The sequence below is a fragment of the Acanthisitta chloris genome, unplaced genomic scaffold (genome assembly GCF_000695815.1).
Source record: "Acanthisitta chloris isolate BGI_N310 unplaced genomic scaffold, ASM69581v1 scaffold22891, whole genome shotgun sequence".
Classification (NCBI taxonomy): Eukaryota; Metazoa; Chordata; class Aves; order Passeriformes; family Acanthisittidae; genus Acanthisitta; species Acanthisitta chloris.
In genome coordinates this window covers 1-12,702 of record NW_008657967.1, presented here as the reverse complement: position 1 = coordinate 12,702, position 12,702 = coordinate 1, and the positions used below count along the sequence as shown (strand labels likewise).

Below are 12,702 nucleotides of genomic sequence, written 5' to 3'. Positions count from 1 at the left end.
GTCTCCTCTGGTGTCCCCCTGGGCCGAGTTGGGTCGGGCTCAGGAAGGCAGTTCAGTTCACTTACAAGCCTGTCCAAGTACTGTGATGTCACAAAGCCCTTGACTGGTACGCACAGATGCTAAAATACGTTTAGCATTCCATCTTTCCATTTTCTTTTTGGTTTTTTTTTGATAGCAGCAGTACAACTTCTGCTCCAGGTATATTGAAATTGAAGATGTTTTTCCTCATGTGCAAGTATGACTCACATTGATGGCCACAGCTCAGCTCTGGAAGCACAGTTCTGTAGATATGCTACTATCCCTACACTCACCTCTGAGAATCCCAATAGTCTCACAGTACCAAAAGGCGTTTAACAGGGATGCCTCTCAGTCACCATGCCCAGTATCTACCACAGTGCCCACACAGCTTCAGCATACGTAACTGTGGATTTCTTCCCTTTGGCATTTTAGCAAATTTATGTGGTGGGTTTTTTTCCTTAGGAAGTACAGTTGAGGCACATACATACACAGTTATCTTTGAGAAAGTTAATACAACACATTAAAATCCTGTAAATTCAGTTGTGGCTTTGTTCAATCTTTTTATATTTTCAGACAGGTAAATTCTAGCATATAGCTGCCTATTAGTTCTGTATTCCCTTTGGAACACTGTATGCTTCTCTTAGATCCAGAATCATGTGTGAAGATAAATGCAAAGCACCTTTAGAAGTTATTCCTCCTGCAGAACAAGAACAGCAGCTCATACCTTCTGTGTCAGACCCTGAGCAAACACAAGAGGCAGCACAGTGTTACCTCCTCCAGGAGAAGAGCAGCTTACAATACAAGTCTTTTTCAGGCTTGCACAACCTTGTCTGTGCCTTTCTTTTTAAAAAGAAAAAAAAAGGGCCAAGCCTTTACTATTTTTGTTCTGCCATATTATTGTTCTCTTTACAATTGTACTGCTTGTGCTCCCAACACATAAAAATCAAACACCACGCTTTCTGTGGGCTAGGCACAGTGTATCAAAATGAAAACAGTTGTTTAATGAACAGTAACCTACATATTCCAGTGAAGTCTGTAAGAAATGATAGACTGAAGAGACTGAAGTCTTAAAAGTAGTTTTGTGTTCTGCCATATTATTGTTCTCTTTACAATTGTACTGCTTGTGCTCCCAACACATAAAAATCAAACACCACGCTTTCTGTGGGCTAGGCACAGTGTATCAAAATGAAAACAGTTGTTTAATGAACAGTAACCTACATATTCCAGTGAAGTCTGTAAGAAATGATAGACTGAAGAGACTGAAGTCTTAAAAGTAGTTTTGAAAAGTACACAGATCTCTGGAACTGCAGGGTTTCTATTCATCAGGAAAATGATTCTGAAAAATTCAGGGATATTTCAGATGGGTTGCAGGTCTATAAATATGATCACACCATTAGGAAAAGAAAAAGGAAAAGCTCCTACTCACAAGAATGATCTATCACAGTGACCAGGAAAGCAGAGTAGAGTAAGCTCCTGCCCCCTCACAGCTTCTGTATAGTATTCCTTTCACTTTGCTAAAGCTGCTGCTTAGAGGAAATAGGAGTAGCTTTGGTAAGCAGTCATCCCTGTGGCTGGCTGACATAATTTAGGACAGGCACTACATTGATTTTCTATTTCCCTTAACAGGTCACACACACAAAACGGACACACCAATTGATTGTTCATCTAAAGCAGAATTCATTTCACACAATACCATTTCTGCCAAGATGATCTGGAGTGCAACTAAGAGAACCTCAGTTGTGGACATCTGCTACTGCAGAGCAGCATATAACTTAGCTAAACTGCCAGGTACTCTTTAGACCTCTGATAGAATGAGTATAGGGCCACATTTTTCCTTCACTGATATGCCATGCAATAACCAGCAAGTCACCTGTTTTGTAGCTCTGTAACATTATGCAAAACACTGAAACAGATGATTACAAGTATGGGTATATATGTATATAAACCCTGTCCAGAATACCTTTCCCTATGAAAATGTTCTTTGCTACCTCACCAACTATATATTTTGAAAACAAATCCAAAAAGGTTAAAAGCATATTTCAGAACAGTTTGCTCTCTGAGCACAATAAAAAAAATCCCTCTGCTGTACAAAAAAATACTATATAAGCTTATTATAATTTAGGAATATGAGCAAAAGGAAAGTGTTTTATAACAGCTTGAAATCCATGGCGATCTCTCCTGTCTTTGTGTCGAAGTTTATAGCATATGTGACAGCACTAGGGTCTGACAGAGTTTCTGATTCAATAACAGAACTGAAAAAGTAGACAGCTTGCTTGCTTTTTTTTCCCTACAGGAGAAAGTTAAAAGTGAAAGCTGTCAAAGCTTTATGATATTATTACTATACAGTACCAATGCAGTCAGAGCTCTTGTTCCCAGTTGAGTACCCAATGATCAATAATCATCATTTACATTTCCATCACTCCATTATAGGAATACAGAACTTCAAACACCATGTGCTACACCACACAGTGAAGTCACAGAGGAAAAAATGGATTTGGTCAAAGAATATCTAGATAGAATACCAAAACCACTTAGTCCTTCCCCTTCAAATTTTTGCTTTTGTTAAACTGAGAAAAGGTATTTGTATGAATAAACTCTGCTTTGACCTAGCATTGTATTTAAATTCTGAATTTGATTCCAAAATATGAAGCAATTGCGTCCAATTCAGACTCTCCCATTTTTAGGGACATCTGCTCCCCACAAAAACATGAACAGGTATTTCTGCTTGTTGTGTCTACACAGTATTCAACCAGTGGAACAAAGAGCACTACATAACCCAAGCATGGTCAACAGGCCCCCATTTTCCAGCACTGCAATCTTATAGACCTGGACATAATACATTAGATTGAAGAAATACCTTTTCATTTGAAATCTGCAGCAGTCCTGTACTAATGGAGATATCAGCAGCAAGATGATATTCCATCCACAAAACTGCTCCATGGCTCTTTCCTTTCCTGGGGAGAGGTGGAAGATAAAACCTGTTACTTCATACATTATTGACAGCTTAAACACTGTGCTCATTCCTCACCCAGTTTAGGTGAGAGCTGTAAAAGCATGAGCAACTTCTTTGCTTGAAAAAAAAAGAAGTTGAACAGCTGAATGATTTGGTAATTGGGTAGCAACTTGTAAAGTATTTGCAGATATGAAATCTAAAAAAAGGCAAGGAAGAGGAGAATATGTCACAACTACATCTGCTCAAGCACAGCCATTTAACCAGCACTGAATACCATGGCAGGAATTACACAACCAACTCCAGAGCACTTCCCTTAGGGACCCCAATTTCTATTGCTTTGAAAGCTAAATAGGAGCTTTTTCTACAAGACGTCAGCATCAGGGAACAAACAGGAAGACTAAAAACATCCAATGCTTTATTTTCTCCAAATTATAAGTGAATATTTAAACTTTAAATTATGGTAATGTCTAGAAAAATGTTATTTTTGAAATACAGGCACCTAATAGTGTCACATTATTGTTAGAGGCTATTGTGAATAGCCACAGGAAATTTGTGCCAGAGCAACTACCACAACTTTAGGTCACATTATTAAAATCTCTCAAGTATGTTCCCACCAGTTAACTGCAATGCACGAAGAGCTTGAATACAAGTTAAAAATATGGATGATGACAAGAATATTTACTGCAATGAGAAAACTGACCGTAAAAGTTTTACAGAACCCTCTGTGCTGAGACAGTGCTGTGGTACAGTCTCTCTGAAGTCAAATGTCAGAACTGCCCGGGGGTCAGACAGTGACTTGCAAGGATATTCCCACAGAGGGTGAGGTTCTGCTTCCTTGGATTCCCTAAAATTCAGAGAATCCTGAAGAAAGAAAAGAATAAAATTATCTGAAGACAACTGAAAGGCAAAGTGAATGTTTTTAAGTTAATTATGTGTCCTGAACCCAAAGTACTTAAGCAATTAAGCTACAAGGACAGGACTGCACAACTTAGTCACAAGGATAAAAATGCCCTACACGCACAAACCCAACTGCTGTGACTAAGGCCCTCAGCAGTCAAACAGCAATGGGCACTCTCAAAATAAAATGCATTCCAATTTTCTTCTCCCTGGAGATGCATTCTACTCTACAACTCCTCCACAATGACTGTAAAGGTAACTTAAATGGTTAACTCAAATATGCATATTGCCAATACAGCTCTAGAAACTGATACAAATAAATCTCACCCTTCCTGCCTTTCCTCTTTCAAAAGCACCTGCAAGTAAGGGCACAGGATTCATCTGTGAGCAACTCCCAGATGATTTGATTTCAAGCTTCGAATAAAATTTTAACAATAGTCATTTCTTTTTGAATGAACAGAAGTATTTTCAAAATAAGGCAAAACCCTGAAGAACTTGACAAGGAAGGAGGAACACCTAACCCCGAGCCCCTGAAGTTACTGTTTTGCCAGAACTAAACAGTCACTGTATTTATGAACAACTAAAACAGTGGTGTTCTCCCTAAATGCTTTATTAAGCCAAGGTGAGTTTTTGTTTTGCTAAGACTTTTGCTGAAACTATTTTCAGTCTTCTTACTTTAATCATATCATCCATAGTCTGGACATCAAAACCTTCACAGATACCACATGGACTTCGGATCCTCCATAAGTCCTAGAAAAGAAAACAGGATCTTGTTTGGCTTTATTAAAGGAAACAGGAAATGTTAAAATAATCTGAGCTGTGAATAAGGCATTTGAGAGCAAACCAGATAAAGACTCTTTATTATCTGTACATTCCTAAACCATTACAACTACTGCAAGAATCAGAAGACAAAAATGTTTTCCCAAAATTACACTAAGTCAAGTTAATTGACTAAGTTAATTCTTTAGCCACTGTTTTCAACTCCTCTAAACTACCTGCCACATTTCTTACAATCTCTGTGCATAGTTTACTTTAGAGCAGGTATGGATTTGCCAAGATAAAACCCTTACAGCCCCTCTATTTTCACTACCCATCACACATAAGTGCTCCCAGTTGCTTCAAACAGATATAGCCAACCAGACTACCACCTCTCCCTAGAGCACTCCAGAGAGGAATGAAATCATTTTAGGCACAATAACTGACTTCAGCAATCCACTGCACAGACAATGACTCAGTTTAACTTTTGCCTTTTCTCAGACTGCATTAATGGTCTCCTAATAGAACACAAACACTGACCAGCCATGGATATATATATTTAATTACCTGTTCATTGCGGCACTTAATCTAACATGTTCCTGCTTTACAAGTTGGCAGCAGGACTACTATACATTTAAATAAATACTGTTATAATTTGTGCCTGAATACAGCATGAACCAGAGGGATTACCAAGAATCTCTGCAAGATACACCTGACAGAACTATCAAACCAGACTGGTAGCAGCCTGTTCCCTAGATGCAATTATGGACTAAAAAAGTTTATAACTGAAGTCATTTCATCAAATTCTTCCTCCTGGATCCAGCTTTTGCTAACTGCTTAACCATAGTGGCAGATCCATTCTGAAAAGACAGAACAGCCTACAGAATCAGTTCTGCAGAACACCTTACAATGCTCTTTCTGTTCCTTCTGTCTAACCAAGAACTGGTAAATGCAGAGGCTATTTTTAAAATCCCACAGATTCCAGTCTCTGAGTCTAGAGATGCACAGTGAACAAAGAAGAAAATGTAAAATCAAGGCAATAGCTTTAGGAATTACTTAATGGAACAAAATACAAGTTGAATGCTCTACTTCGTGGAATCCTCTCTGAACACACCCTGTGTATGAAAGTGTAAAACTGAGGTTCAGGTGACATGAACGTTATTCTACATTCTGCCACTAGATTGCTGAATAATCTTCAGTTACCACTCTGCAGGCTTTAGTTTCCTCATCCAGAACACAAAGAGAATAATGCTTACTTCCTTACAAGATTCTTTGAGTTCTAGAGAAGTAAATTCTCTAGATATGAGAGCATGAAAATAAAATTGCTTATTTCAATTTGATTACTGTTGATTAAACATCTGCTCCCTGTTACTAGATTCAGATTTACATTATTTATTCAATATGTATTTAAATTCTTTACATTTTTGCAGAAAACGGAAAGGTCTGTAAAAACATGAAGCACAGTTGATTAGCCCCAGAGGGAACAGGAACAAAAATATTTTCACATGCACAAATCAATGGCAGAAGTCAGAGAACAAGGTTAAAGAGCGTTCAAATAAGGAAACTCTTAAGGGAGAGAAGGCTAAGACAGAAAAACTACACAGCTGGTGAACCAGAGTGAAGAAAAAGGATAAAAAGACCTAGCATTTGTAACAGATAAACCAAAGGTTATGTTTAAATGAAAATTAACTTGATTCTAGGAGTTTTTTTAATTTATAAAGATGTCTATCTGGTTACACAACTTCCAACCTCAGAGTTCCCTCACTTAGCTACTGGACAAGAACTTTGCATATTTATGATGAAAGTACTTATTTAATTTCCATTGCCATTGTAGGTAAACACTTCACAATCCGTAGTGACCAAGTCCTTAATAACTGAAAAGAAGTTTATACCTTTGTACAGTTTCTGAAAGATGACTTTGCAAAGCATTTCTATGCTGTGCTCAAATTCAGAACTGTGCACAGCCTCAAGCCTTTGAAGAAGAGAACATGTAACTAAGAATCCTGCCTAGAGGCTTAGAAAGCATCATTTCAGAAATTGATATGCTGCAGAGTATCTATTTTATACATACATTTTGTTCATATATTACATATATAAAATAAAATATATTGTTTTATAATAACCACAACTGTCACATGCTTCAGCAATCTCTAAAGAAATATCTTAGAGCATTCATCCCTTTCATTTTAAATGGCAAATTACTTCAGTAAGAGATGGCTGAAATAGCAAAACTCACCTTCAAGATGTCAGATATTCTTTTCTCAGGTGGTAAGTACAAAACATGTTGGACAGTGTTAAGGCACAATAAACTTGTCATTAAAAAGTCCTGGAATAACAGTCAGTTTTAAGTGGATTTGTGTAAATATCAAATGTATACTTCTAAACAATCTCACCTGGAACTCCACAATCATCATGTGCAAGGAAGCAGACTGAGGTAGGACAGTGACATTGCTGGTAAGCTGACTGGTCACAGCTGTCCTGGCGTACCAGAAGTACAAGTTATGCCACGGCAACAAACTTGTAGTGAAAAACGGCTCTGCCACAAGAACAGAAATCTTGGCAAAGAAAGGAGGAGATAAAAACCATTATAAGAACAACTCAGTAACACAGGCTGTTTAAGTCTTCCAATAGCTACCAATGAAATATATCAAGTGAAATCATCTAAATAAAAACTTCTACGGCTCCACAAAGGCTTAATTACTGTATACTGCACACAGGGCACACTGGACATCTTTCTGTGGGTTTAGTTAGCAAATTATGAAATTAATTTTCCTGCAACAAAGGTTGAGAGAAAATATTGCAGTTTTTTGAAAGGCTTTGCAACGAGTCAGAATTTTGAAATTATTAATTATGTTAGCACTTCCAAATAGATTGCAACCTTCTTCAGTGGCTTGAGCTACAAGGCAGTTCAACCAGTTAAACTGCCTTAACAACTGGTGCAAATTAAGCAGCAAGGGAAAGTCATACCCTTCCAAAATAAAACAACAACACTCCTACAGTCTTTAGTCTCCTTTAGTTTTAGTGGCACATGGTCTGAACCATCTACATTTCCTGTGAACTGGGATATAAAGGGATACATGGTGGTTACAATGGCACAGCAGAAAAGCAAGATTCAGTTTTACCTTATGCTCTCTTCCACCCCTCTGAAGTTCAGCATACTGGCCAACTGTAGCATACCTTTTTATCTTCCAAATGAGAAGGCTTCAGCAACTCAGGACGTGCTTCTATTATTTTAATTTTATCTTCAAGATGATTTGCTTTAAAAACCTAAGACCAAGAAGTAGCAAAAGTCACTTCAGCAAAAGTCACAGCTGAGACTCAAACTCATACCAAAATAATTTTATTGAAAATAAATTATATTAAAAAAAAACAATGGGCAAAAGAAATCTTTAAAAATACTGCCTACCATAACTCATCAGGATGATACAAGTGCATTCTTGAAGGTTGGATGCACTTAGAGCCAACATGTCATGCCTAGTGAACTAAAGCACATTTCCTCAATATTCCTTCAAGTAAGTACATAGAAAGGCAGGTAACACACAAGTTGCCTCACCTTCATTCATTTGTACTTAGAAGGGCGTGGGAAGGACAGTCTCTTGACCAACAGTCACTTCAACTATGAGTACACTGCATATTCAGCTTCTTTTTGAGACCAGGTTTGGGACCCCATTTGCCTACCATTCCTGGTTTTGGCCTGCCAAGCCACAGGCTGAGCCAGACCTCTTTCAAATATACAGAGTTAACTGAAACAGCCACAGCCAAACAATGACTTCAGGAAGCTGCTTCCAGTCACCTAAGACACTATAGCTGCCCCTCCTGAACAGCCTCCACTCCACTGGCAGAGCCTTCCATGCAGCAGCTGTAGTGAAGAGCCACTTTGCTCTCTTCTAAGAGCAAACAGCAGAGCAGGCATTCCTAGCTTGTCTCAGCTGGAAGACCGAACTGCTAGATGCCACTTGTTGTGCAAGACTGGTGCAAACTATGGGAATCACTGACATTCCACTAATGCTCAGGAACAAACAGCTTGGCTTTTATCTCCGATGAAATGACAGCAGCAGAGCAGTAGCTCAAGCAGACCAGCCAACAGGCATCTGCAAAGAGAGATCAAGCACTGGCAACCAAAATTGTCTCTGCTTAGCTCAACCTCCCCAGTGGCCTATTCAGTTTACGGGTTTAAGCTGTGAGACTGGATATCTCTCAAACAGGATGTATTCCTCCCAGTATCTGCATAAAGCTCTGCACAAATACCAGGAACAAATAAGAACTCCTTCCCCCAACTCATCCCACCTCCCGCAGTCTTGTCAAACTCTATGATCCAATACATTCACTAAATTGATTTAATTTCCAAGTGATTGATACAAGAACAATCACAGGCATCAGCTCTGGCCTTGGAAATGCCATAGGTTCATCTACTGCTTTAACAGAAAATGGAATACTCACTTTTTCCATGACAGAACAGGACACACGAGAGTTTTCTAATGTAAACACCTAATGAAAATAAACAACAGTTAGTCAAACTAGTTTTATAGTTTTTAATTAAGAGAACATGTAACTGAACAATGGAGGAACGTTTTGATGCCCTAGTGAGCAGAGTTCATGAGAACGCTGCAGCTATTCCCCAGCCCACTCACAAGTACCTTTTTACCCACAGAACACTCACAGTAACTAGAGGCTAAATAATCCTGTTTCCACAGCCATGCAACAAAAAACTCCAACCGTATGCAAATATTTATTTTCCACTTTTAAGATGCACATGGCATGTTAACATTCGCACATATTCTGAACAAATGCAAACATTGTCAGCATGTCAAATCAACTTCCAGTAATGCTGGAATTCCTCAGGAGTCTGTTACATTACACATTCCCAGATATTCAGTCCAACTGTAATAGATTTTAGTTTGAAGAGCCCCATGACAGAACACATCAAGTGAGGTTTATGTAAGTGAGACAGCCAGGCAGCTCTCAGCTTGCATTTACACACAGGCTCAGTTCTTACTGCTCCCTACTTTGCTCTTACAGATCTTCCACTTAAGACTCAATAATAAATGTAGTTATGGAACTGCAAAGAGAAAGAAAAAAAAACCTGCCAGACATTTGGGTCCATAGAAAGAATATTTCCAGAAGCAGCAAGATACAGGATGGCAAACAGGAAGCAGTGGGGAATGAGGAGCAGCACTTTTATTCAAGGCTACACATTGGTAAATGTCAAAACTTGATCAGAGATGAATTCAGCATCCACTTCAACAGAATCTGAGGCTATTTCTCACTTGTCCCTGAAGTGGCACTGGAAATAGTTAAATAATGAGCTGGAAATGAACTATATGAGAGAAAAATACCAACCTAAAATGCAAAGATCTGAAAAACAGGATGAAGCACTGTACCTGCTTTGCTCCAAGATGGTGAGCCAGCACAGGCAGCAGACTACCATCACTGATACAAAGGCAAACACTATCTGTTTTCAGAACCTACAGAAAATAAATAGCAATTGTTATTCCTATTCCAGAAGAAAAGGTTTTCCTCACTTTATACACCTCCATATCAAACAAGGGTAAAAAAAGGCTCATGTAATCCCCTTGGCTTAGGCCTGAAAAAGTCTGCACAAAAATGTATTGGGTGTCTTTATTCAACTACCAATACTACTTCTAACAAATACACAGACCTGCTACAAATTCCTATGCAAAAATGGCTGCTTACAATTTGAAAATGTAATACCGGAGTTTTTGTGACAAAGAATATAACTTACAAGTGCTGACAGAAAAAAAAACCCCATACTTAGTGAGCAAAGACCTTTGCAGGGGAGAAACAAATTCCATAAATAATTACTGCAAATAAAACAATACATGTAACTATCACAGGAGCCAAAGAACCTACAGGCAACATGCACTCACTTTCCTCAAAGCCTTGATGTACTGGTTTGTTCGATTCTGATCATTTAATTCCCCGAAGCGTGGTCTGTTCCAAAGCACATGAGCGTGACATGTACAAACAGGACACTCAACACAAACATCTGCTTCATTCTCCTCTTCTCTTCTGTAATAAATTTCAATGGAGTATTAACTACAGTGTCAGTAACGTTTTTGCACACAGGTACATTTATGCATCTTAGCTAGTAGGCACATAATGCACACAAATTCTGCTGTTACTTGTTCAAAGTGACTAGTTCTCCAGGAACATTTCTGCAGCTTTGCTTTTCCAATCAAAGAGAGGCAAAAAACAAGACACCTCCAGCCCTTCCCCACTAATTGGCTATGTATTTTAGGCTTTGTTCTTTCAGAAATAAAAGGTTACTTGTCTGGATTCCTAAGTAAAACAGGCACAGCAAATTCAGACATTTTAAAGCTAGCACTGTTTTAAAAAAATGTTAGCTGCTATTGTTATCACAGCCAATGTGATTAAGCTCTTTTGAATCTGAGCAAAATGCAGTAATCTCAAAAAGACAGTGCTGACTAGGAAAATACAAATGGAGACAGAACGGCAAATATTTCACTCCCTTACCTATTTGCCAGCTCAGCTGAGCTGTATTTTAAGATTTCCAGGAATCAACCAGAAGTGGCTTTTGTTTCTCTGTCACAGAATGCCACCAGGTACAAGGCAGGTGCTAGCAGTCCAAACCTCAACTGTGTTTTTATGCGTAACGTGTATTTTTCACCTGTACACTGCCCATGAAGCAGCCCTTAATAATTTTCTAGTCTTTAGGTTATTATCTTGCTCTTCTACAAAAATAGATGCTCTAGGAGCAGCAAATACTTGAGCTCGGAGTAAAATAGCAAGTATTGTTACACAGTATTGTTACCTGGCTTTCTGCAGCTTATACCACACAGAGTACTGGTCACGGCAGGCAGTCAGGTACAGCTTCTCACCCTGCAGAACTGGCTCCTCATTGGGAAGGAAATACACACACTGCATCCAGTGATCTCTCCACTGAAACAGGTCGATACACAAAACCTTAGGAACTCACTCAAAAAATGCAAACAGCAGAAAATCAATTAGGAAGAATGGGCACAACTCTGATGAACTGATGCAAGATTAACTGAAAGAATCTTGGTCACGTTAGGAAGGCTGAATAAAGATCACTACCTTGTACTGAATAAATGTATTCTACATAGATTTCTCCAAACAGAATGAGCCTGAGCCCACTGCCTTGCTCACTAGCTAGACTTCTATTTCAGCCCAATGAAAAACAAACCCCAAATTGCTTTCTGTCTGTTCATGCTGTTTCACCTCTACGGTTCACTTCTGTTAGAAACCTGAAGCGCTGGCAGTGACCTGTGGTTGAAGTCTCGGCATCAAATGAGGTCACTTAGTGTCACTCTGATGACAGCACAACTATTTTGTGTTTCAAAAAGCTATTTTTAGCACTGCAAATATTTCGTGCTGACCAGTCATTCTAAGCTCACTGAATGCCCTGAAGCTTGATGGTTTCAAATTTTATTCTCAAACACAGTAAGTGCAAACAATCATTTTCTAACTTCCTTCTGACTAAGTTCACCCTACTAGCAAATACATTCACACAAAACCACAGGAATCTGATTCAATGGTGATCACCTGTTGCTCCAATTATCCACTATCAACCCAGCATTTTCCTACACCAGACTGTTTTAAATTAGACCATAAATATATTACCATAAACTTAACACTTATTTGGAAATTTAATAGAAGAACTCATGGAAGCAAAACACAGACTAATATTTTGACCAGGGATAAGAGACTAGTTAAGGAAAAATATATGAAAATCTTTATTTCCTAACATTAATAGAATAACAGTATTTGGAAGACAGCTTCAGTTTTTAAGATTTACATAAAGCCCACTCTTAATACATTAAAGCACACCTGAAACAGACACATACTGTAGCTAACATTTCTACAATTTCATTCTTTAGCATCTTCCAATAAATTAAACATTAGCAAAGTTCCTATGAGTTGCTTAAAACACCCAGAACAGCCTTGACTCAGAGTAATTGCTGATAGTCATCTGCCAATAGTATCTGAAGGCTCAGCACTTTACCTGCAAAGCAGAAGTGGGTTTTACCCAGTAGGGAGCCATCGTACAATTTATCATCCCAGAGGGGTCCATGTCA

The 12,702-nt window shown here is 38.5% G+C and overlaps 1 protein-coding gene across 1 annotated transcript; it reads right to left on the bottom strand.

Moving 5' to 3' along the window:
* Positions 1-2,108: 2,108 nt before the first annotated feature.
* Positions 2,109-12,696, bottom strand: PRMT7 (protein arginine methyltransferase 7). Its single transcript, XM_009084942.1, has 11 exons — positions 12,630-12,696; positions 11,418-11,545; positions 10,507-10,654; positions 10,006-10,089; positions 9,065-9,112; positions 7,802-7,891; positions 7,018-7,179; positions 4,544-4,618; positions 3,672-3,832; positions 2,876-2,972; positions 2,109-2,305 (listed from the first exon to the last, which is right to left on the bottom strand). The coding sequence occupies exons 1-11, from the start codon at positions 12,681-12,683 to the stop codon at positions 2,165-2,167; spliced, it is 1,188 nt and encodes a 395-aa protein (XP_009083190.1). The 5' UTR covers positions 12,684-12,696; the 3' UTR covers positions 2,109-2,164.
* Between the last annotated feature and the right edge of the window lie 6 nt (positions 12,697-12,702).